The sequence below is a fragment of the Pelodiscus sinensis genome, chromosome 2, assembly GCF_049634645.1.
Source record: "Pelodiscus sinensis isolate JC-2024 chromosome 2, ASM4963464v1, whole genome shotgun sequence".
In the NCBI taxonomy this organism is placed as follows: domain Eukaryota; kingdom Metazoa; phylum Chordata; order Testudines; family Trionychidae; genus Pelodiscus; species Pelodiscus sinensis.
Window position 1 is genome coordinate 242,280,375 of NC_134712.1, and position 27,225 is coordinate 242,307,599.

The 27,225-nt window shown below is 43.9% G+C and overlaps 1 protein-coding gene across 4 annotated transcripts in view; it reads right to left on the reverse strand.

Annotated features, from left to right (window-relative positions):
* DPP6 (dipeptidyl peptidase like 6) overlaps positions 1–27,225 on the reverse strand; it is an 865,367-nt gene that overhangs the window by 193,134 nt on the left and 645,008 nt on the right. For all 4 annotated transcript variants that reach the window (XM_075922772.1, XM_006129324.3, XM_075922771.1 and 1 more), the window contains exon 6: positions 9,810–9,862. In XM_075922772.1, the coding sequence (XP_075778887.1) occupies positions 9,810–9,862 (53 nt within the window). The remainder of the gene's footprint in view (positions 1–9,809; positions 9,863–27,225) is intronic.

A 27,225-nucleotide genomic window follows, 5' to 3' on the forward strand; every position in this document is an offset into this window, starting at 1 on the left:
TTGTCCTATGTTGAAAATGCTGGGTATAAACAAGGAGCGCAACTCAGTCCAACCTGCTGAGATTTGTGCTGGCCAGTTTGGTGAAGGGGATACAGAGCCTTGGGGTGAGTTGAGGGTTCAACTGAGCCTGAAAGAAGATGGAGGAGATTCACCCAAAAAAGCACAGGGTTTCCAGCTTTATTAGGCATGAAAATCTAAAACCTCTCATATTTAATTTTAGAATGGAATTTAATGGGAGTACTTCCAATGACATCAATGAGTACGGAAGTCAGGCCCATAGCTCAATAAAAGGTGTTGTCTAGGATCTTAAAAAATACCCCCTCAGTTAGCTGACAGGCAATAAGCTATTAATCTTTGTGACAAAATGATTTGCTGAGCTTTTTCCCATTTAGCAATTAACATCTGCTCCGAGTTCTAACTATTAATTACTAAAAAGATTATTATTGTATCTGCATCAGTCATTACTGCAGTTCTAAATATCAAATTCCCCACTCAGTTCCTGTTATTATTATGCAAGGAAGAAGGGGGCTTCTGAAAAAGGTTTTTTCCAACATTTGACCCAGTCTAGATGGGCCAAATGTTGGAAAAGCCTCTTCCTACAAAAGAATCGGAAAAAGGTATGCAAAAACCTGTAGTCTAGTCATACCCTAAGGGTAGACATGTCCTCATTTCCACCAATTAAAATCCAAATGGCTGAAATAGATATCATCATCATCATCATCCTTTGTACTTCTGTAGCATTTGCCATCCCAGTACCTTAAAGCACTTTATCAACATTAATTAATACAAACACCTCTGCATAGTAGCTAAATAGAATTATCATCAATGTTTTAACAGTTGGGGGAACTGAGGCACAGGCAAATTATTGGACTTGCCACAGTGTTCAGATAACAGTGATCGGCCATTGGGCAGCAATCAGAAAGGAAGAGATTAAACAAACGTTTGGTTTAAACTCAGTTCTCTTTATTGTCAGTACTTCTATTTTTTAGCCATGAAACTAATATTAAATAATTTCTCTCTTCTGTCACAAACACTGTATGTTATGATAAAATCTTGCTGTCAATCAACAAGAAAAATTTTAGCCTCTACTGCTTCACAATGAAATTTTTGTGCATTCGTGACAACCATCTTTCTATGCATGTCTGCCTTGGCTTTCTTTAATTTATTTTGTTTTATTCTGTTTGCTATCAGACAGTTTGCTATCAAATCTGTTTGCTAGCTGGTGTAAGAAACACAGGATGAATTTGAACATTAGAGGGAGTTGATCAGTGAAATCTTCATGCACTGGCTTAAAAATGTATCCCAGATGCACAAGGAGCAAAATTCTCCTATTTCCTATCCACTGTGGATTTTGCAGTTAGTCCACACAGAGCTTCTCATGATGGTAATCAGAGTTGTGTGGGAGAGGAATGTTCAATACTGAATAGAATTTGACAGCATGGATATATGAACAGTATAACTGTGTTCTAAGATTGCTCCTTGGATACATCCACCAGCTGCCTCCTGTTACACAGTATAAATCTAGCAAGAAGAAAAGGTCCTGCCTAGAAGCTGCTATGCACAATTCCCTCCTCTCCACATATAAAATAAACACTATGAAATCTCCTCTTGTCTGAGCTTTATAGGTACATTTAGGAATTCTGGGTGGTTTTTTGGGGGAAGGGTTACTCACAAATTGTGGCAAGGGTTCAGTTTGGCAATCTTTTCCTACCGGTAATGCTAAAGGATAACAATCAGCTCAGGAATGAATGCACAGCACGAAGTTGGACAGAATGTACTTTTTATGCTAGATTTTATTCTGGGCTTAAAAAAAAAAAGCAAAACCAGAAATGGTGGCTTTTTAGACCACAGTGAAGGCAGAAGATATGGTTACTTGGTAAAAGAACAATCAAATGTTACCTCTTCCACAGGTGTTGCCATACCAGAATAGAGCTGTGATCCTCCTAATGCCACATGCAGTTTTAAAAAGCAGCCAGTAACCAATGCCCTTACAGTCAGTGGGCAGGGATACATGAAATAAACAATCTTCTAGAGCACTCAAGAGAACTGGGTTCTAGACTCAATTCTGATACTGGGTGACCTTAGACAAGTCACTTCACCCTCAGTTTCTCCATCTATAAAATGGGTTTAATGATACTGACCTTCGTAAAGTGCTTTCAGAGCTATGGATGACAAGCATTTGATAAGAGCTTATTATTAAGTGTAAGGTCCCAGTGCAGAGCCCCAGTGGGAAAAGGGGGAAAAAACCCACCATACAGTCAACTAAATATTGTGTTGGTTGTAAATTCAGTAACAGGAACCATGCAGCAAAAGTACTAATAATATGTAATGCAACCTAACAACGCATAGTATCAAGAGGAGTAGCTGTGTTTGTCTGTATCTACAAAAACAATATGGAATCCTATGACACATTAAAGACTAACAAATTTATATGAGCATAAGATTTCATCAGCAAAATCCCACTTTGTCAGATGCATGGAGTGGAAATTACAGAGGTAGGCATAAATATTCTCCTATCCTATCTTACTAAGTCATACGATGTAGTTTAATTTAAAAAAACCACCACCACTTTGGCACATGATTCTCAAGGGGAAGAGTGAAGCAAGTAGTACACAAATATCTCCCAGCTCAGTGGAAGATTTGTTTGCAGGCTGGGCATTAGGGGCCCGGGAAGGATTGATTACACTGAGGAACACTAGTGAGCAGAACTCATACTCCTCGGAGTAAACAAAAGAACATTCAGAAGTTAACAAATAGGCCTGTCTTCCTATCCTGTATTTCTACTGCACATATAGCAATGGGGATCTGATCCAGGAAAGGGGCTCATAAGTTGTATTGCAACACAAATAATAAACAAACAAACAGGTTGTCAATGACAGTTTGGCAAGTGAAGCCAACATGTTGCATTAGAAGTTTGGCAAAACGATTTTAAAGGCAGATAAGACCATTTCTATCCCAGCACCAGTAAGGGAAAAAACAAACGTGGGATGCAAAGTGGTGTATGATAAAACACCTTCTAAATTTTTACAAAAAATGACAAATCCACTAGATGGCACCCAAGATCAGTATGAGCTTCATTGCTTTGACACCTGGTAGATAAAAAACAGGGATATAGATTAGGGATGTTACATTTTGATTAGCTGACTAATCAAATAGTCAGTGCAATTTGCTGTTGCTACACCTGAAAGGCAAAAGCACTGCAGGGAGTATGGGGCCAGACCCCGTGCTCCCAGTGGCATTTCAAAGCAGCATTGCTGCACAGAGCGCAGGATAAGCAGGGGACTCTCCTGCTGACCCTGAGCTCCATGTGGCACTGATGCTTTGAAATGCCACGGGGAACCCAGCATCAGGCTCCACACAGTGTTTCAAAGTGGCAGCACCACATGGAGCCTGGGGTCAGCGGGGGAATCCTCAACTGGTCCCGGGCTCCACAGGGCGCTGCTGCTTTGAAATGCTGTGTACAGCTTGGGACTGCCTAGCTGGCCCCAGCATGCATGTGTAACCCACACATCTGGGCTATGTCTACACTCGCGGCTTCTTGCATGAGTAATATGCAAATGAGGCTAAGCGTGGAATATCACCGAGTCTCATTTGCATACCTAATGAGTCACCATTTTTTTCAGAAGAGGCTCTTGTGCAAGAAGGAGCGTCTACACTGCCCCTTCTTGCGCAATGCTGTTCTTCCTGAAAAGTAATAGGTGTAACAGCATTGCCCAGGAGGGTTTTTCTTGCGCAAAAAGTGGCAGTGTAGACACTCCTTCTTGCGCAAGAGCCTCTTCTGGAAAAAAATGGTGGCTCATTAGGTATGCAAATGAGACTCGGTGATATTCCACGCTTAGCCTCATTTGCATATTACTCATGCAAGAAGCCGCGAGTGTAGACATAGCCCAGATGTGTGGGTTACACATGCATCCTGGGGCCAGCTAGGCAGTCCCAAGCTGTACACAGCATTTCAAAGCAGCAGCGCCCTGTGGAGCCCAGGACCAGTTGAGGATTCCCCCGCTGACCCCAGGCTCCATGTGGTGCTGCCACTTTGAAACACTGTGTGGAGCCTGATGCTGGGTTCCCCGTGGCATTTCAAAGCATCAGTGCCACATGGAGCTCAGGGTCAGCAGGAGAGTCCCCTGCTTATCCTGGGCTCCGTGCAGCCCTGCTGCTTTGAAATGCCACTGGGAGCACAGGGTCTGGCCCCATACTCCCTGCAGTGCTTTTGCCTTTCAGGTGTAGCAACAGCAAATTGCACTGACTATTTGACTACTGTGGTTACTGAGCAATGCAAGTGGTACCTAGACCATAGCAACAGTTAAGATCAAGAGACCTTTACAGCATGGGCTGGGAGCCAACTGGCTTTTAGCTCAGAGGGTAGAGGCTCCTATACTCTGCTTCAGAAGCCCCAGGTTCAAATCTGCCTAGTGGTGGTTACACATGCAACGTTTCACAGTAGCAACCCCATGTGGAGGGTCTGGGCCCAGGCTCCACGTGGCACTGCCATCTTGAAGCAACTCCTCCTCTTCCCCCCCCCTTCTACCTCTTTCTGATAGATAGCGATGGGAGCGGGAGAAGCGACTAGTCGACTACTGTGTTGACTGTCTGATAAGCATTTGCTTATCGGATAGTCGACTACTCGACTAGTTGTTCATGTCCCTACTACAGATAGTGGGTTCCAGGTTTCCCATTTGATTGAGCAGCTTAAAAAAAGACCAACAATCCCCCAACTGTTCACTCTTGAAAATAAAAACAACTATAGAACATCAATCAGTCTCATCATAAAAAAAGCCCTAAAAACCTTCTAAAGATCAGTGGGAAATTTGGCAAAATACAAGGGATTTTTATCCTGAATCTACAAATATCTGAAGAAAGTTGAGATAACGGGAGGGAAAGGAAATGGTTATTATCTGCTTTTAATAAGATACCATGGAGCTTGCTTACTTCTGTCATTTATCACTCTGCACCAGGGGCCCAAACCTGCTTCTTTTATTCATGAAAGTAGTTTGATTTACTTCCCCAAAGATACCAATAGGAGAAAGGGCTACAGATGGGAACATTTTTACACACCATTCATTCATGCCTTCACTTGAATTGTACATTATTGTCAAGGGCGCCTTGTCCATCTACCAGAAAGGGTGGCAAAAGTCCTCTGCAGCCCCTCAAGCTCCCATTCTAGATAGGGTGGCCAATTAGCCACAAAGTCTATGTACTGCAACCTATGCTCAGGGCAGTACAGCCGCTCCCCGAGTTACGAACACTTGGTCCGTAACTCGAAGTGTTCATAACTCGGATCCCATAGAGTTACATGGCAACCGCACTGTTCGTAAGTGCAGATCGCCATTCATAACTCGGATCTGCATTTACGACCGCTTTGGTAGTAATGCGGATGGTTGTAAGTGGAAGAGGTCATAACTCGGGGAGCGGTTCTATGGCCCTGGCAGTCAGAGTCTAAACATTCCCTGTTTTGTTCAGGGTAACACAGTCCACTGGCCTCAGTCGGTATACAGTCCCCCTGTATTCAGGGTAACACAGTCCACTGGCCTCAGTCAGTATACAATCTCCCTGTATTCAGAGTACTACCCTGAGTTCATGCACAGGACAGCCCAGCAGCCTCAGAGTTTATACCCAGTACAGCCCAGTGGCCTCAGAGTCAATATAAAGTCCCTCTCGGATCAGGGTAGTACAGTCCAATGGCCACAGAGTCCATATATAATAAACAAAGCTCCCTCACATGTGGGTAACTGAGAAGGGGGGTAGGAGAACCCTGGCCCTCCCACTCCACCGGGCTCAGGGCCCTGTTAGCAGTGGCACAGTCCACTGTTAGTTCAGCAGGGAATTCTATTGCAGCACACCAAGCTCTTGGGGAGCAATTCCCCATCCTACCCAGTTCTTATAAGAAGTCCTCCCTGTCTTCACATTCTGGTCAGAGGGCTTCTACTGCAGGCCCTCTGAGTCGGGTTGCGGCTGTTTGGTCCAGCTACGCTTCCTACTCCTACGGCACCTCCTTTCCCTGCAGCAGTCAGCCCTGACTGAGAAGCTCCAGAGGCTTTTATAGCCAGCCTCCAGTTGGAGCATGCCCAGCAGGATTGTGGGGGTGGGGCCCTCTCAGCCAGCTGGGTCAAGTTAACTCCTTCAGCACCAGTGCAGGGTTGATACACCCACTCACAATTATATACTGAAAATGGACCCAAGTCAAACGCCCAACTGGAACGCCCCTGAACTTAGGGAAAATTCAAATATAAAGCCAAACCTTGGTGGCTTGGGTCCATCTCTGTTGCAAACATAACCAGGATCCGCAGGAAATCAGCAAAAAAATCCATGATTTCCCTTGAAAATACAGTTTATGGGGAGAATTGAATTAAATTAATGTCATGTTCTTTAAAAGTGGTGACACTAATTGGCTCTCTTATTACTAAGGCCCAGCAGAGGCAGCAAGGGCTACATGAGCATGAAGGCTGAACTACCTACTCCTCCCTATAAGAAAGGTTTGATTTGATGGCAAGGATGGTGGGTGAGACAGTGGAGGGAAGCTTACACGCGCATGGCTGCTAGGGCATACGTTCAGTGGAATTCACATTTAGAAACAGCAGGATTGAGATGGGCTAGGGTCACAGCTAATGAGGCCACCTATGCTCAAGCTGTGGCCACTGGCTTGGAAACATGATCAGGCCCCAAACCCCCATCTGGCAGCATGCTAACAGGGTAGACAGACTGTCCCTTTTTGCAGCAGAGGTAGGGTGCACTGCACCTGAAAGGGCTTTGGGGGAAGGAGATGAGGGTCTTCTTTGGCAGGATTTGGGGCTGAGCAGCTTTTCGGAAGATTTGTCATTTTTACTGACTGCAAGCTGAGGTAAATGGTTTATTCCACTTGATTATTTTAAGGCTGGTAGCTAGTGAAATTCATTTGTTTGACTATTGGTGCTAAAGCTGCTGGGTGGTTATTGGAAGTTTAATTGCTGTCAAGGCGCTCAAAGCATTTACAAGCTCTTTGTTCATTAATGTCAAATCTAAAGGAATACAATAAAATAGATACTCTACTCTGAGGCAGCTGGTGGGTGTTTATGCCCCATCCCTGCCAGAACAACAGCCTCACTTCCTCATCCCCACCCTGGCTGATGAGAGAGTTCTGTTCTCTAAATGAAATCAGTGCTTTTGGGTTGTGCATCATCCTTCCTCGCCCACTCTCAGCCCACTTGGCTGGGATTACCTTGTTAACTGTACCCAGTAGAATTCCCTAAGCCATTTGCAAAATTCCAAATACACTACTTGAAGATGATAAATTCCCATTCAGTAGCCCTAATCAAGGGATACATTTACAATGTACTTATTCCCCTATCACATCATGCAACACGACCCACTAGGGGAGGGGAACCCAACAACTTGTTACTTGCTCTACAATATGGATAAAATATAAGCTTGCAAGATCTACATATACTTACATAAACCGTCCATACTATGCAATCAAAACGTTGTATAACAACAAACAGAGCAATCCTACCAATTCTCTCCATTAAAATATCTTCCTGTTCCACCAACACATCATACTATGGGAAAACCGACAGGATTCTGACATAATTCAGTGACTCCTGACACTATAATCCTTTCATAATTTTCACTTCATACTGAATGAAAAAATGAAATCAAAATTATTCATCCAACACTACGGTTCCATCGCAGAACCAAAAAAGATGCAATATGCAATGTATATTTGATGTAGAGACGTAAAATCTCATTTAATTGGTTAACCAGTTAAATGTAATGTTTAACTAGTTAACCGATTAAGTGGGGGGGCTGACCAGGAAAGGGGGCACATCAGCCCATCTGGGGGGGAGTGGCCTCCTCCCCTGCCACTGCCGGGCTGGAGCGACACCCCAATTTTATCCAGAGCAACCCCTGTCCATGGTGGGACCGGATGTACCACTGGCAGGGACTGCTCTGGCCATTTGGATGGCTGGAGTGCCTGTTCCCTCAGCGCACATGGGCTCACCGCAGACAGGAGCTGCTTCTGCATGGCCAGAGCAGCCCCTGTCCACAGTGGGTCCTGCAGAGCTGGAGCAGCCCCTGCCCACAGCAGGCGAGGAGCTGCTCCAGCCCCTACTGGTTAACTGGACCTAGTAAGCCTTACCCATTAACTGGTCAACCTTCCACATCCCTAATTTGGTGGGGTGGACGATGAATGATTCCGTGGTGGTACAGAAGTGACTGGATTCCTAAACCGCTAATATAGAGAGTTTCTAATATTTTGGGGTATTTTAAAAATATGTGCAGAATACTGAATTTCTGTAAAGAAAACATAATAATGTTTCCTGGCTGTTAATTTGACATTGGTGAAAGAAATTCTCAATGTGAACTCTTTTTAACTAAGTGGGGGAATATACCAAGATATCTTATTGACACCACATATGAACATGACCAGTATTTTAAAGAAACTAAACATGATGTCTGTCTGTCAAGCTGAGGTCTAAATTGTGCTATGAAGTCAGGATCTTTATTGTCAAGTCTCAAAATCAGAGCAGTCTTTAACAGGAAAACGAAGGCCCTGATTTTTAAAGGTGCTTAGGTGTTGCTGCACTCACCATCACAACACCTAACCAATTCAGGAGCCTAAATCACATTTTCAAAAGGGACTAATGCATGCAGCATCTAAACTGCATTGAGTCAATGGGATTTATATTGCTAAGTACTTAAATCCCTTTTGATAAGCTCCTAAATCATGTAAATATGATACTGAGCACACCTAAATACCATTAAAATTGTGCTGAAGTGACTAAATTCTGTCATACTTGAATTTTTATATAAAATATTATAATAATTGCTCTCCAGGAGATAATTATAAATACTTTGTATTTCTCCTTTCCTGTTATATACACAAATATATTGAAAAATGTAAAACCAATTTTGGGGCCACATTGTGATACCCACTTACTCATGGGTGCTGGCAACTTATTCATTGAATATTTACTGACTTTAGTGGGGTTTCATGTAGAGGAAGGTAATATAAAATATTGTAATCGACCACTTTACAAAAAGGCATCTAACATCTCTCCTACTCCTCCCAGTTTGTCTCCTTAGGTCCTTATGCTGAAAAAATGTATGCACATGCTTAAATGGTCACAGGATGCTGATTCACTAAAGCACTTAAACCTGTACTTAATTTCATGCATATGCTTAACTTCAATTGAAGTAAAAAAAAATCCCACTGAAGTCAGTAGAACTTAAGCACATGCTTAAGTGCTTTGATAGATAACAGGTGAGTAGTGCCATTGACTTTAATGAAGCTATTCAGGGGCTTAACATTAAGCACACTTGCAAGTCCTTGCAGGAGCTGGCTTGTAAGTATGCAAAACACTTATTATCTATTTGGACACTCTATATAGAACTAATAAACCAGTGAATGAATACAATGTTTAGCAAAAAAAGAGCATTAGTTTGAGAATTGCACTTGCCATATTTTATTAACAACAGCAAAGCATGGACATATTGCAGTTTCTCTCCTTTTTTGCTGGTGAAAATTTGCACATATGACTAGCAGCCAGTATAGCCTTCAAAACACACCAATTTATGTTCACTTCCCAGTTTTTAGCTAAATACACTATTTTCCAGCCAACAACATGAAAACTGGGCCCTCTCTTACTACTCTTACTACTCTTACTTCTCCCATGGTATGTGTTCAGTTGTGCAACACACAGTACAGTGGAGGCTGCACTGAATGTTGGACTGCGGCACAGAATTGTTACAGGCAAGCCATTAGTTGTATCTTGTTTTACTTGGTAGAATTTGAAATGTCTGTGTTTTAAAATGAATACTGAATTAGAGCTTACCCAAAAGGTATTTTGCTGAGGACATAATATGCTGTATACGAATGCCGATAAACCTGCAAAAGAAAACAATATTAGTAATGTAATTTATGTTAATGGGGCTCTTATCAATGCAAAGTCTAGCATTTTTGGCCAGGGAGCTGTTAGGAATACTTTGTACTTTGTTCTGGAAAGGAACAATAAATTAATTCACCTAATGGCAATGTGTTATATTCACCTCACACCTTGTTAAAATGTTTGGCAAACTGTATCCATCCAGATGCTCTGTGTCGTTGCCATGGCTACCAGGTCTTTGATTAAGGTAGGGGCACATGCTCCCAACAATGGCTAAATATAGAGCAATCATTAATGAGGACATCTTGGTCACTTGGAGACAGGTTACATGGTTACACACAATAAGAATATAATATACTCCCTGTTTTGTTTCTCCTTCAGCAGAGAATAATACTCACTAATGTCAGTGAATGCTGCAACATCCTTTCGAAACCATCAGAGGAAAACTAATTGTCTTTGGGCTCAGTACAAACTTAAGCTCTATTTGACCCTGAGAGATGCTGAATAGCATCTTCAACTCTCATTGACTTTTCTGGGAGGTGAGGGCACTCCACACCATCAAATTAGACCTTTAGAGAAGGGAAAAATTATTACTGATTTATGGACTGATTTTAAGTGAGAACTGATTTGCTGAAGGGATTTTTGATTGCTCAATGGGAGTAATGGGTGCCCAAGACCTGTGAAAGTCAGGCTGCTAATTTTGGTATGTACATATAGATTTAGGTCTCTGACGTTAGGCATCCATGCTTTCAAATTCCGGTCTTTTGCTTAAAGCACATTAAAATGTCAACATTTACCCCCATATACCATCTGATGGCATCTGGAATACAGTGTACTACTGTTATTTCAATTTCTAATTTATCTAGTCTCCAACATGGCTTGTAAAGCACTTGAGCTTTGTCGTATGTTGAGAAAGAGGGAACTCTTGAAAAGTAGCCCATACACAACATTACTGTTTTCTCTCTAAGGCTACATCTACATTGGCAAGATTTTGCACAAATATTTTTAACGCAAGAGATTTGCATTAAAATATTTGCGCAAGAGAGCATCTACACTAGCATGTGCTTTGCGCAAGAGACGTGCTTTTGCGCAAAAGCATCCGTGCCAGTGTAGATGTTCTCTTGCGCAAGAAAGCTCCGATGGCCATTTTAGCCATCGGACTTTCTTGCGCAAGAAATTAATGTTACCTGTCTACACTGGCCTCTTGCGCAAGAACACCTGCGCAAGAGGGCTTATTCCTGAGGGCTTATGTGCGGCCGCTTTTGCGTAAAATCTTGCCAATGTAGACACAGCCTAAGAGTTACCTATTATCTTGCACAAAATTTTCTGACTCTTCCCACAGCCCTACAGATAACCTAACGGGTGACAGAAGCCTTGACATGACCATCACACAGACTTATTGCTTTGCTTGATTGTGATGACACAGCCAGGGCCATGGAATACAAGATATTGTTATAGAATTGTAGAGAAGCAACCGCAGAAATGAGTTTAAAAACTGACAGCATTACTTAGCTGCTTCCCATCCCTTCCCTTTCTTCTTTACATTGTTCCTTGTTTTGTTCATGCTGTAGACACTGATTAATGGGAGAAAGTCAGATAAGTTAGGGCTAAAGTGTAAGTTTCATTATATCAATGACAAAATAGATCAAACTATAATAATAGAAACGCTTTGTGAAATTTTTAAAAAAGGAAAGCATGAGGGCCAACATCTTGCTTAACCCAGTAGGGATTGAATGGGAGGTCTTCAAAGCTCATAGAAGAATTTGCTACAACATGAGCTAGCCAGACATGGATGGTTTGCACAGACACACCTCCTCTATGGATCAGGCAGAGAAAAGGACATTTAACACACACTGATTCCTGGATTCCTAATGCAGACACTCCTTCCTAGTGATCGCAGCCTTGTGCTAGTACTTGAAAGCTGGTGAATAAAAGAGGAAAGTAGCTGTTAGAGTGTAGGGGGATCTGTCTCCCAAAAGCTGGAGGTATGACATTGGATGAATATCTAATCAGTTACAGGTGACAATCTGCATCTTCTGTCTTCATTCATTCATTCATTCATTCATTCATTCATTCATTCATTCATTTACAGACACAAACTCCTTGGGGAACAACACAACATCACATCCTGTTAACCTGTGTTAGATTTCTGGGTCTCTGATTTACTTGATAGATAGGTACAATCACTTGTAGCTTAGATAACTACCTCATGGTTACACACCTGAGAAGGCTCAGGAATGCAAATGATTTTGCTGCAGGATGGCATTTATTTATGCTCAACAGGAACCCTCTACTCATCTGAGATGATGTCCTCCAGCCCTTAATTTCATTAAATTTGAAGAGGACTCCTCAAAGGTCATAGAGTTTAAACTTAGAGAGCTGCAATGTGAGTCTGAAGATAACATAGTCCCCTAGGTTTTATTTCAGTGTTACCGAAGAAGATATAAACCTGTTATGATTCCCCAAAGGGAAAGACTGAGAACAACACATCCCAAATAAAAAGGAGAAACATTGCATGGAGCCATGCAGTAAAATCCTGGCACAGCTGGGCTAGAAAGCTTTTCTGAAATGTCCGATAAGATTTTTCATGTGAAGTCCGACCAAAGAGTCCTCAAAATAATTCCCTTTATACCTGTGTTTAACACTATAAGAACACACTGAGCACTGTTCATCCTAAAATTCCATGGAAACACTAACACTCCTACAAAACCTCTAGGAAGGGGGAAAATTAAGCAGACAGATAAAGTACAGGGCCATAAGAAGGGTAGGTCAAGCAGGGTGCTCGCCCTAGGTGCATCATAATCAGGGGCACAAAGACACAATGGCTACGTCTAGACTGGCATGATTTTCCGCAAATGCTTTTAATGGAAAAGTTTTCCATTAAAAGCATTTGCAGAAAAGAGCATCTAGATTGGCATGTACGTTTTTGCACAAAAGCACTTTTTGCGGAAAAGCGTCCATGCCCATCTACACGTGCTTTTGCGCAAAAAAGCCCCGATCGCCATTTTTGCGATCGGGGCTTTTTTGTGCAAAACTGATTTCAGACAGTAGGAAGTCAGTGTTCTTGCAGAAATTCAAGCGGCCAGTGTAGACAGCTGGCAAGTTTTTCCGCAAAAGCAGCTGCTTTTTCGGAAAAACTTGCCAGTCTAGACGCAGCCAATAAATAAAAGTAATAAGCTGCAAAAGTAAAGAGCACGACGTGTGCTAACCTAAGGAAAAGGGGTGCATAATTAATATTTTGCCCTGTGTGAAAGAATATCTCTTTATGGTGCTGCTGGAACATGCTTTTAACATAGGCAGGTTTTTAGGCATTTTGCCTCCTGCTCTGTATGAGGACCATCCTCCATATCAGAAGATAGTTGAAGTACCAGCGTGAGCACTGACACGCTCATACCAAGGAGATGGAGAGAAGACGTGATGCGGGCGGGGAAATAGCCAGGAAAAGGCATTGGCTAGTGCTTTTTCCTGTGGTTACTATAGGATTCAGGCAGAGGGAGCAATGCTACACCAATTAGCACTGTCTGAGGCAAAGGGGTTTTCAAGGAGACACAGCAGTTGAGAGGGTAAACTGGGATGAGAAAAATGCAAGTGGGAGGGAGCATACAGGAGCAGCAGAAAGTGCAGAGCCTGAACCTTGCAGAGTAGCAAATGGCCAAGTTTGTTCTCCCTGGGAGGATTTTTATTATTTGATCATCATCCCACACTAGCTCAGGTCTGAGACCAGCCCTTACAGGTGCACACAGGATCATCTTTCATTAAATAGTGAGATCCATCTCTCTCGGTCTCATGACTCACTTGTGTTATATTGGCTTTCCCTGTGGTGTGCTGTCTCCATGGGGACTTTGCTTACAAAGCTCACACGTGGCAGGAACTGTTGCTCATGTGAGCCATCCCATTGAATCCATGATATCAATACAACTAGTTACATGAGTGAAGGCTGCAGGAACAAATCCTAATTATAGTATGTCACCTTTTATGCTTAGTAGACTATGGGCCCCAGTGGCTCTGGTTACTGCCATTGTCCCATGCATGCTTACATGACACATGTATGCATATTCCTAAAACAGAAAGCAATGCAAAAGCGACAGACTAGAACACTTTGGTGCAATATGAAATAGCTACATCTTTCTTTGGTATGAGGATCAGAACCAAATTATTCCAAAGTCCTGGGAGAGTTGCTTAATATCTCCATGGCAAATTGTTTTTGCTTCTGATGCAGTTTGGAGCCATTTTCTTATTTACCTGCCAAAATGTCCCACACAGGGCAAAACATAGGACAGAGTGACCTGAAATCAAAAACATAGGCTTTGTGGCTGGCTAGTTCTTGAAATTATTTTCTATTTGTTCCAATTCCATACCTCAAGTAATGAACAACATATGAATTTCTGATGATAAGTATTGGGCTTTCATAGCATGGACATGAGAGAACCCTCCTGTCTCTCGATTGGCTAATCTTTGACTTAGAGGGACAGCATGGTTTAATGAGGTGAATAACAAAAAAAACCCCTAAAATAATCAGTTTTAAACCAAGCTGTGCCAAAGACTTACTTGGTAGTGAATCGTGTAATCTTTCTCTGTCACAGGTTCTGTGATAGAGAAAGCAGAAGAGGGGAGACAATGCCCTGAACTCATTTTATACATGCATCCACTCAAGAACAGAACTGGGTCCTGATACTGGGAATGCAAAACAAAAGAGAACACAGGAGCAGAATAGTCACTTTCCTAATCTCCCATAATAAGGAGTAAGTGGAGAGGGCCACAGGAATACAAGGTGTGGGAAACACCTTCCAGCCTCTTGCACTGAAGAAAATGGTATTGTATCTATAATAACCCATGGAAGTACTAGGCCAGCAAGGCACTTATGCATGTGCTGCTTAAGTACATAAGTAGTGCCATGAGTCTGACTGCATTTACTCATTGGTATAAGAATAAGTGCTTGTTTAAGTGAAGCGTTGGACTGAGCAGCCCATAGCTCTTGCTCCTGCCCCAAAATTCATTAGAGTCTCAGCAGCATTTGATAGTGCTCCATGCATCAAAAGAAGGATGTAACTCTGTTTTTCTTCCAGACTCTGGCCCAGGTAGCTGATCTTCCCCTGCTCTTGTGCTTCATGATTAGCTTATAGCTGTTAATAACATAGGTGTGCTTCCACTGTTCCTTTCATCCAGTACAGTCACACACAGCCAGACAGAATCTGGCAATAAAATGGTCCTTTGCTTTCCAAACATCATTGATTTTAAAAGTTTCCTAAATTTCTTTAGAAATGTCAGTAGAAGATTTTAGATTTGGCACCATACAATTATTTCCCAAAGAGGAAGATAAAGTGAAAGAAAAATTAAGAGATCACACCATGCACCCCTCCCCTGGAAAGGAAATGATTAGAAGTGAAGGATAGAAGACTGATCTATTTTCTGGTATCTCTGCCGCCATGGAAGTGATTTGCTTCTACAGATGGAAAGAGTAATCAAATTTCAGAGGAAAATGAATCACTACTTGGAAAGAGCGACGAAGAGTCCTGTGGCACCTTATAGACTAACTGAAGTGTAGGAGCATAAGCTTTCGTGGGCAAAGACCCACTTCGTCAGATGCATGTAGTGGAAATTTCCAGAGGCAGGAATAAATATGCAGGCCAGGATCAGGCTGGAGATGACCAGGTGGATCCAATCAAGGAGGATGAGGCCCACTTCTAGCAGCTGATCTGGAGGTGTGAATTCCAAGAGAATAGAAGCTGCTTTTGTAGTTAGCAAGCCATTCACAGTCTTTGTTTAATCCAGAGTTGATTGTGTCAAACTTAAAGATGAACTGTAGCTCAGCAGTTTCTCTTTGAAGTCTGGTCCTGAAGTTTTTTTGCTGCAGGATGGCTACTTTTAGATCTGCAATTGTGTGTCCAGGAAGATTGAAGTGTTCCCCTACAGGTTTTTGTATGTTGCCATTCCTAATATCAGATTTGTGTCCACAGCACAACTGGTGGCTGAACTCTGTGAATTTATCCTCACACACAACTATTTCAGATTTGGTGACAACATATACCTCCAGACCAGTGGCACTGCTATGGGCACCCGCATGGCCCCACAATACGCCAACATTTTTATGGCTGACCTGGAACAACGCTTCCTCAGCTCTCGTCCACTTACACCCCTTCTCTACCTACGCTACATCGATGACATCTTCATCATCTGGACCCATGGGAAGGAGACTCTGGAAGAATTTCACCATGATTTCAACAGCTTCCACCCCACCATCAACCTCAGCATGGACCAATCTACACGGGAGGTCCATTTCCTGGACACCACGATACAAATAAGTGACGGTCATATCAATACCACCCTATACAGAAAACCTACCGACCGCTATACTTACCTGCATGCCTCCAGTTTCCATCCCGGACACACCACACGATCCATTGTTTACAGCCAAGCACTGAGGTACAACCGCATATGCTCCAACCCCTCAAACAGAGACCTACACCTACAAGACCTTCAACAAGCATTCTGTAAACTGCGATACCCACACGAGGAAGTGAGGAGACAGATTGACAGAGCCAGACGTGTACCCAGAAGCCTCCTGCTACGGGACAAGCCCAAGAAAGAAACCAACAGAACACCACTGGCCATCACCTATAGTCCCCAGCTAAAACCTCTCCAACGCATCATTAGTGATCTTCAACCCATCCTGGACAATGATCCCTCGCTCTCACAGGCCTTGGGAGGTAGGCCGGTCCTTGCCCACAGACAACCCGCCAACCTGAAGCATATTCTCACCAGCAACTACACACCGCACCATAATAACTCGAACTCAGGAACCAATCCTTGCAACAAACCTCGGTGCCAACTCTGCCCACATATATACACCAGCAACACCATCACAGGACCTAACCAGATCAGCCATACTGTCACTGGTACATTCTCCTGCACATCCACCAACGTAATATATGCCATCATGTGCCAACAATGCCCCACTGCTATATACATCGGCCAAACAGGACAGTCCCTACGTAAAAGAATCAATGGACACAAATCTGATATTAGGAATGGCAACATACAAAAACCTGTAGGGGAACACTTCAATCTTCCTGGACACACAATTGCAGATCTAAAAGTAGCCATCCTGCAGCAAAAAAACTTCAGGACCAGACTTCAAAGAGAAACTGCTGAGCTACAGTTCATCTTTAAGTTTGACACAATCAACTCTGGATTAAACAAAGACTGTGAATGGCTTGCTAACTACAAAAGCAGCTTCTATTCTCTTGGAATTCACACCTCCAGATCAGCTGCTAGAAGTGGGCCTCATCCTCCTTGATTGGATCCACCTGGTCATCTCCAGCCTGATCCTGGCCTGCATATTTATTCCTGCCTCTGGAAATTTCCACTACATGCATCTGACGAAGTGGGTCTTTGCCCACGAAAGCTTATGCTCCTACACTTCAGTTAGTCTATAAGGTGCCACAGGACTCTTCGTCGCTTTTGCAGATTCAGACTAACACGGCTACCCCTCTGATACTTGGAAAGAGTCAGAAACAAAACAGAAGCAGAATAGCCGAGGATCAAAAAGTGTCTTAGACACTAAGGCTCCAGGACATGTCAAATATATGCCCATGAGAAAAATATGGAGCAGAAGCTGAAAAGCTTGAGACTCAGTGATGAAAGCACAAGTGTCACTTTAAACTGAAAACATTACTTACTAAGAATATAATCGGAACACTTTAAAAAAGGAAAATCGAAGTGGAGAGAACTCACCGAATCTGAAGCTCACTGGGGTCCTCCAAGAGCAACCAATTATCTTACTCTTGCACCACTGGTCACTGAGCTCAGAAGTTCAATTTATTGACAGTTCACAAAAGGAAAAATATTTTAGAAGGAAGTTGGGGGAGTGGTAGGAAATCTTTTACTTTCAAACATCTCGGCTGGAACAACACAGACGTTAACTAGCAAGGATCTACCACTTACTTCAGGAAAAGGAAGAGTTTATTTTATATTATAGCGCTCTACCTGTTATGTGGATTTCTATTGTTTTGTAAACACCCTTCTTGCTAGCATCAGCAGTAACCAACATTTATCCGGGGTGTTTCCTTTTTTTATACTTTTTTATAACTGGTGAGCTGACTTGGCACAAAGAAGACATGAATGAGGTCAGTGAAGGTTTTCTTCCAACGATGTCCATAAGCAAAGAACACAAAATGTAAGGAAAAATATTTTCAAGTTTGAGATTCAGCCCAGTCCTCATCTTCCCAAAGATAGTTTCTCAAATAGTCCACCAGAATCCTAACTGCTAAGTGGATGAAGATTGAGATACGCCCCTGGTGATCCTGCATCCTGGATATTCTCATAATTAGTACTGTTGCTATTTATTTATTTATTTTAATATACACATGAAGGAGTCATTTAAAGTTGACTCAATTGGAGCAGACTTGGGCACCATGTGGAGTTAATTACAGGACCAGAGCCTTGGAGGTGAATCTTCTGCCTCCCGTCTTGTTGTTAGTCTGATTCTTTGAAAAGACATGATCTGGCCTTGACAGATGAAGAGCTATATTTTAAACCAACAAAACCGGACTTTGGGAGACAATACCAGGGTACTCATCACACTGTAAATAGTCAATTGATGGAAAGACTTAAGTTTGATATTTACTGTTAACATTCTAAATACTCACCAGAAACACCCTGCTATCATGCCTGTCAATAGGAAATAAAGATCTTCAACATTTTTAAGTGATTAACCATGAACCAATCAGTGCTTTTCTATGTGAAAAACGCCACATTTCTGTCAACAATAATGAAGAGTATCCCCAAAGAAGAGATTCTTTCTGAATCCTCACTAGACACAAATGATTCTTATAATCATTTGTCCCTTTTCCTCTCCAATGAGACGAGTACAGTACAAATAAAACTCAGATGGCGTGTGTGAAATTGGAGCTCCTAGATCTGCGAGCAAATCCTCCATTAATTTCCTCTAACAAAATGGCTTGTCAGCAGAAGGTTCATATACCTCATTTTTCCTATCTTTACTGCAATTGTACAATGCAGAAATGAATATACCACTGTCAGACCAAACACATAACTCTTCAAAAGAGTTAACTATTAATACCACTTCAGAGTGGACTTGATAGCATGGCTACAGTAACCTGCACTGTGATGAGGGAGACTCAGGATAAAAGATGCCTTGAGACATTTTGCTCTTTAGGCCTGTGGAAATATTCTGAAGCTGAAAAATTATGGGTACCAAGAAGGAAAAAAACTGTACTAGTGAACAGGTGGAGTTGTAAGGGATCTGCTTTGAAATCAATTAAATGGATCAACAGGAAAAATCTATTCTGAAAGGAAATAAGATCTAGGGGTATGTCTACACTACCACCCTAGTTCGAACTAGAGTGGTAATGTAGTCAACCGGAGTTGCAAATGAAGCTCGGGATTTGAACCATTTTTAAATGTCTGCTAGTTCGGACTCTGTGCCCCGCGGCTACACGCAGCACGAACTAGGTAGTTCAGACTAGGCTTCCTATTCCGAACTACCGTTACTCCTCGTTCCGCATGTAGCCTAGTTCGTGCCGCGTGTAGCCGCGGGGCACGGAGTCCGAACTAGCGGACATTTAAAAATGGCAGTGCCCGGCAACATGCAAATGAGGCCCGGGAAATTCAAATCCCGGGCTTCATTTGCAACTCCGGTTGACTACATTACCACCCTAGTTCGATCTAGTGTGGTAGTGTAGACATACCCTAGGTGTTAGTGGTAAGCTGCAATTCTCTGTTACACATTATTAAGACTACGTCCATATAACATGCATTATTCATGCTAAAACATATGACCCACAATAACAACCAGTTTACTTTTCTATTATCTTGAGTCAATCAATTAAGAAGTAATATTGGATTGTTACTTCCTAGTGACTGAAATCTTCCTGCACTGGAGACTAATTGTCAGATTGAAAAAAATCATCACATTTCCAGTTCATTAAATTCTTTAAAGAACTGGAACAAATCAGTGCACCCCTCTGGGTAAGAGTTCTGTATTTTTATACAACACAAAAGGGTAACTTTTCACTGTAGGATTAATTATATTCTAAGCCAACCTGTGAGCCCACTGATTTTAATGGGACTGTATGAGCTGAGACTAGTCAGTGCATAATCTGGAGCATGTTTCTTTCTGCTTTTTCTAACCAAACGTTGTAAACAAAGTCCTATTTTTGTACTGTCTACTGTATGGTCTGTCATAGGATAGAAAGATCCAGTTTTGTAAACTGGACACTGTAACCATGGCAATCCCATGGCAGTGTTCTGTTAAACTTTTAACCTTTTGGAACACATAAAATGCAATTACACTTTGTTCTTCATGCTTTTACATATGAAAGACTTATAACACTAAGAGCAACCTCCAGTTGAGGCATTTCCTACTGCTTGGTAGATCACTCTGAGCTTCTCTAGATGATGATAAGTTGTGGTAACGCCCTCATCACAGATCAGTATTGCCAGCTCAAAACACCATCACCATTTTATGGCTAAAGAAAGAGTTCCAACAAGAACCTTGTTTCCTGCAGAATCCAATTCAACTGAGTAAATCTCTGTGCCTTCTCCAATCAGTGCATTCCAGAAATGTGGACTCCATGCAAATATACCTGTGTCCTCAGCTCACTGAAACTCTGCTATTTGCAGGAAGAGAGCCAAAGGATAATTTTAAGTAATTAGAGGCTTTCTATCCACCTCTCTAACCGCTCCCATTTATCATGGTGCCTCTCTGATGTGCCACCTTTCCTTCTATGACAGATGATTTCTGTTTTTCTCTGCACCTGTGACAAGGGCGTGTGACCACCACACTGAGCAACAAGGAGCAAAGGAAATACTCTGGGCTCACCTATAGCAAATATGCCAACTATAGAAGGAGATAAAAAGCAGGGGAACAGCTCGTTTGGGATCAGATAAGGGAAGAGAGAAGACCTGCTACCAGCAACTCCAGGAGAGAGAGAGGCTGAGAGAAGGCAGAAACTCTCTCTAAACAATTGCCCCAAGGCCCCTCCCAGAGGGAAGAGAGAACCTGCTGAAGGGACAATCTGAGAAGGAAGCATCCCATTTTATATAAATACTGGATCAGATTGACCCCTTTCACTTTCTATTTGGACTACCCCTGCATGGGAAAGCCCTTAGACTGAGCTGGCTCAGGAGGCTAGGCCATACCACAGGAAGGGGCAGTTGTTACCTGAGGGCAAAGGAGAACATCTTTGCTATATACAGCCTCTGAGGAAGAAGAGGTGGAACAGCAGGAAGAGTCTGTACAAAGGCCTGCACAGGGCTTTTTCTTATTTTTGAGAGGGGTTGGTATGGGGGGTCCACTTAGTCTTAGAGCCTAAGACTTAGATGAAACCATCTTGGTCTATATGACATAGCACTGGAACACTACAACATTAGCCTAAAACAGCCCTCACTTTTGTGAGCTCATCCCTAGAGCATGGACAGTGGAGACAGGTGGCTCCTTCTTGTCACACAACCAGCTGGGGGGTCTTGAAGCTACTTGACTAACCTATTCCAGGAATGGCCAGCTCTCCTCTGCTAGCTACACTCTCGGCGTGGTCCCTTGGAGCACGAACACTTCCAAGGTGATGTGGAATCATGAAGTGAAAACACATTTGTGCAATAGGGTCATTTAATCCTGATAAATTGTAGGCTTTTGTGGCTAGAACACAAGCCTGTTGTAATAAATCAACATGCTGCAGGCAACTGACAAACTCACTATGCAAATCCCACACACAATCACACACAGAGCATGCTGGGATGAGGAACCTGCTTCCTCAGCTCCAAAATCAAATGCCTCTGAACCAGCTATCCCATTAGCTGACAGCCTCATCTCCAGTATGTAAAGTGCTAACCAGTAAAACAAAGTATTTTAGCCAAAGTAATGTGGATAGACTGTTGTACTGTAAGATAGTGATGCTAATATTGTACAAATTGAACTATCTAGAGCATAACCAGCTAGTGCCATGCCCAGTTAGTAAAGTGGATGCAGCTGAAGTAAAGTGGATGCACTTCTTTACAAATGCAGTATGGAATCAATACAATCTACAGGTATTAAACATACAGCTTGAGTGCCAGATCCAGCCCCCAGGAGAATGTTAATCCAATCTGCCAACTGCTGTTCTATTCGAATACAGAGTAGACCCGCCAAGCAATACAAAAACCTTTTGCTTCTGAGCTACCTGGCCTCTTCTCATCACAAAATTGGCACTACTGGAAATAGTAATGGCTAGCAATGACTGAGTGACTTAGAGAAATGCTGTTTAATTTTTATTGGTAAATAAATAAGGGCAGCTTCAAAATACTCTTAGAATTTCCTGCCTCCATTTGTGCTGTGTACTGTTTATATTCCAGGTTACTGAGGAGCAGCTGCAATCAAATTACTGAGAACTGAGAGTGAAGTGCATAAGCAATGAGCATTTATTGTTCATAACCTTTTTATACATGTTTAAGCATTCAGATGGCACTGACTAAACTCCCAAAGCCCTGAACTGGTATGCAATAGGCTCAGTGTAAAACCAGGCATAGATTTTCCAGGTGTAGTGTCTCTGTGTGTTATAAAGTTCCGAACAGGATAACGCATTACAGAACTCTTGCTTGATCTTATTATTCTACCAGACTTAATTATTGCCCCCCCACACACACCAACATTAATATGCAGTTAAGACTGTGGCCATGTCAATACTAGGGAACTATTCTGAAATAACTAAACTTGACTTAACTCCCGATTTTGCAAAATCGAAATAGTGTGTCTCCACTACAGGGAAGCCTCGAAATTAGTCCAACACAGGCTCCATTAATGTGGATGCACATGCTCAGCTTAGAGCCCCAGGAAGCACTGGGGAATAATTAGTATGAATTACTCTGGGCAGTCATTCTTTCAAAATAGCAGCACCGGAGCGTCCACACTAACACTATTTTGAAATAACTATTTCAAAATTAGCATTATTACCCGAGAAAAGCAGGAGTACAAATTTTGAATTAAGTGGCCCCTTATTTTGAAATAACGGGCTTGGTAGTGTGGACTTTCTGCTTATAAATTTGACCTAAGAGGGGTTATTTTGAAATAAAGCCCTCGTGTATACCAGGTATACTAGAGACCTATCAGAAAATTAAAGGCAAAATAAATACAAACATGTCAAAGTAAGAAATGCACAGTTAAGGCACCCAACCATTTTTTTGCAGCAGGCCAGGTGATGGTGGCAGCATGATTGGGGCTGCCTGACCATTTTATCATTTTATAGTATGACTAGAGATGGGCAAATAATTCACAGTTACATAATATCAGTCTATTTCTTGGCTTTTTTCTATGCAGCACCTTAAATATATTCATGATATACAGAACAGGTTTAGGCCATCACTGTAGAATCAAGCAGGAAGAACCAATCTTGATAGAGAATTAAAAGTGCAAACTGAAATGCCAATATCTAGATGCTGTCTCAGAGGAAGAATACAAGAAATTAGTGACATAAACAAACTAGCAAAAAATGAAAACAAAAACAAAAAAAACCCCTGTGCTAATTTGTGTTTTATCTTCTAAATGAAAGGCATTGACACTAATTTCTGTCAGCATGGAAACGAAGAAGATGGAAAGTAAACATTGTCCTCCACTGTGTTGATATTACAGGCAGTCCCCGGGTTACGTACAAGATAGGGACTGTAGGTTTGTTCTTAAGTTGAATCTGTATGTAAGTCGGAACTGGCGTCCAGATTCAGCCGCTGCTGAAACTGATCAGTTTCAACAGCGGCTGAATCTGGACGCCAGTTCTGACTTACATACAGATTCAACTTAAGAACCCCAGGCATCCCCAAGTCAGCTGCTGCTGAAACTGATCAGTGGCTGATTCCAGGAAGCCCGGGGCAGGGGCTTCCTGTAGTCAGCCACTGGTCAGTTTCAGCAGCGGCTGACTTGGGGATGCCTGGGGCAGAGCAGCTGGGGTGCTGCTGGGTTGGTCCAGTAGCGCCGCCGCTCCTCGGCGCTACTGGACCAACCCAGCAGCACCCAAGCTCCTCTGCCCCAGGCGTCCTGATTCAGCCGCTGCTGAATCTGACCAGCAGTGGCTGAATCAGGAGCCTGGGGCAGAACAGCTGGGGTGCTGCTCGGTTGGTCCAGTAGCGCCCAGAGCGGCGCTACGGGACCAACTGGCAGCGCCCCAGCTGCTGTACCACAGGTGTCTGGAGCAAAGCCACAGAGCACGGGGGCAGCGGGACAGCCCAGATGCGCCGTGGCTGTCCGCTGCCCGCGTGCTCCGCGGCTTTGCTCTGCTTTGCTCCCCCCCCCTCCTGGTCTGCAGACCAGGGGAATGGGGGGGGGGGCAAAGCAGAGCCAAGCCGCGGAGCGTGCTGCCAGCTGACAGCCCAGACGCGTCTGGGCTGTCAGCTGATCGCGCGCTCCGCGGCTTGGCTCTGCTTGGCTCTGCTTTGCCCCCGCCCCCGTCCCCTGGTCTGCAGACCAGGGGGACGGGGGGGGGGGGGCAAAGCAGAGCCAAGCCTCGGAGCGCGTGGGCAGCAGACAGCCCTGTCCGCTGCCCACGTGTTCTGCCACTTTGCTTCCTCTCCCTGGTCTGCTGGAGACCAGGGAGAGGAACCCCGTTCGTAACTGCGGATCCGACATAAGTCTAAGGAAAGGTTATGCAAGAAGAAGAAAATCTCAGAAGAGCAATACTGGTTTGAAACCTTATCTAAAGTGAACGTGTGCAGTGGCATCTCAGAGACTATGAGACTAGAATTCAGAACAGGAGAGAGTAAGATGAGGGGAAAGGTTTTAAAGAGTCATGGCTAGACAGTTGTATGGGAGACATGTAGGGAGACTGAAGAGACGGGCATGAAGATGTATGACCAGGGTAACCTTGGCCTGGGACTCAGTGAGGGTACGTCTACACTACAGCGTTAATTTGAGTTAACTTAATTCGAAATAGTTAATTTCAATTAAGCTAATTCAAAATAATGCATCTATACACAAAAACTATTTCAAAATAGTGTTTTGCTATTTCACAATAGCGCGTCCACACTGAGTGGACCCTGAACGGAAGTTAAGGCTGGCCGGAACCAGTGCCAGCAAGGTATCAGGTTAGGACTTAGTGTGTGGGGCTGCTGCCTGAGGCAAACTGAGCTCCATGCTTAAAGGGACCCTATCTCCACCCTGGACAGACAGTTCTCAGGGTTCCAGGCTTGCTTGTCTACCTCAACGTGGGACAGCAAAGCAAAGCAGTCCTGTCTTGGAGTGCCCTGAGTGCCCGCATTCTGGACACCACAGCACTCGGCCACATGGAGTGTGCATCTCATGGGGTCGTTGCCATCAGCCGAGCTGCACTTGCTGCAGGCTGCCATCCGGGAGGGCCATTGGGGGCTGTCTCGATCCAGGAGGCCCTGCGGGAGAGTGTCCGCCCCGAGGAGGCCTCAGAGTCACTCCGGTCCTCCCCAACCGGGGGCTTGTGCCCCATTCCTCCCTCACGGCCTTCCACTTACCCCTCCCTAGGTCCCCCCTTCCTGATGTCTAACAAAAGACATGCATGTTCAAAAATAGAAACTGGGTTTATTGAACAAAACTGGGGTAGGGGGTGAACCTCTGGGGAGACTGGGAAAAGGAGGTGGGAGAGGGAAAGAGAGAAGTTGGGAGAGGGGAGGGGGAAACCTGGGAGGAGGGAGCTGGAAGGGGGAAGCAAGGGGAAGAACAGCGAGCGGAAGCTCAGGACCCAGGGTTGGGAGTCTCGCCGGACCAACTTGATTGTCATGCAAACCTGCTCCTGGGTTTGCATGTGGCCTTTGGTGGCCAGGATGGCAGCTATCCTGCCATAGACAGCCTCATTCCTCTGTCTAGTGTGGAGATCATGGACATTGCAGGCATCCCCCCAAACCTGAATAAGGTCCATGCTGGCTGACAGTGGCTTGCTGGCTCATGTTTTGGGGACAATGGGTCAGGGGCCCCGTGGCCACTTCTGGCTCTGGGCTGGCAGGCTAGGAGCTGGCACAGGCACTGTGGCCAGGGTCTACCCCTTTCTTGGCTCTGGGGCTGGGGGAGAGGAGAGTAAGTTTTCCTGGTTGTGCCCAGAGTGGCCACCAGGGCTCCCTGGGAAGGGCTGGAGGCCCCCTATTTCGAATTAAGTGTCTACATAGCACTTAATTCGAAATAGCTATTTTGAATTTGGCGTTACTCCTTGTAGAATGAGGTTAACTAAATTCGAATTAAGTGCTCCGCTATTTCAAATTAATATTGAAATAGTGTTTGCATGTCTAGACACTATTAAAGTTAATTCGAGATAATAGCTGTTATTTCGAATTAACTTTGCAGTGTAGACATACCCTGCGGGTACGTCTACACTACAGAGTTAGTTCGAACTAACTTAGTTCGAATTAGTTAATTCGAACTAAGCTAATTCGAACTAACGCGTCTAGAACTAAAAACTAGTTTGAATTAGCATTTTGCTAATTCGAACTAGCATGTCCACATTGAGTGGACCCTGAACAGGGCTTAAGGATGGCCGGAAGCAGTGCCGGCAGGGCATCAGAGGAGGACTTAGAGCGTGGAGATGCTGTCTCAGGCTAGCCGAGGGCTGCGCTTAAAGGGACCCGACCCCCACCCCGGACAGACAGTTCTCAGGGGCGCCCCGCTTGAAAACCAGTCCTGGCTTGGATTGCCCGGAGTGCCCACACTGGGCACATCACAGCACTCGGCCATCAGCCCGGCTGCACTTACTGCAGGCTGCCATCTGGGGAGAGGAGGCAATTGGGGGGCTGCAGGAGAGCTTCCACCCCCAGAAGCCTGCAGAGCCAGCCCAGTCCTCCCCATCGGGGGCTCGTACCCCATTCCTCCCTCATCTCCTTCCACTTACCCTTCCCTAGCCCCCCTTCCTGATGTACAAAATAAAGATAACGTTTCTTCCAACATTGACTCTGTCTTTATTGAACAAAACTGGGGGAGACTGGGAAAAGGAGGTGGGAGAGGGGAAGAGAAAAGCTGGGAGAGGGGAGGGCAACTAACATGATCAGGGGTTGGGAACAGGTCCCATATGAAGAGAGGCTACAGAGACTGGGACTGTTCAGCTTAGAAAAGAGGAGATGGAGCGGGGACAGGATGGAGGTCTCTAAAAGCAGGAGTTGGGTGGAGAGGGTGCATTCAGAAAAGTTCTTCATGAGTTCCCATAAAGAAGGACTAGAGGACACCAAAGGAAAGGAATGGGTAGCAGGCTTCAGACTAGTAAGAGAAAGTTGTTCTTCTTCACAAAGCAAAGAGTTAACCTGTGGAACTCCTTGCTGCAGGAGGCTCTGAAGGCTACAGCTAGAACAGAGTTTAAAGGGAAGTGAGATCAAGTCATAGAGGTTGGGTCCATGGAGTAGTCTTAGCCAGGGGGTAGGAGTGGTGTCCCTG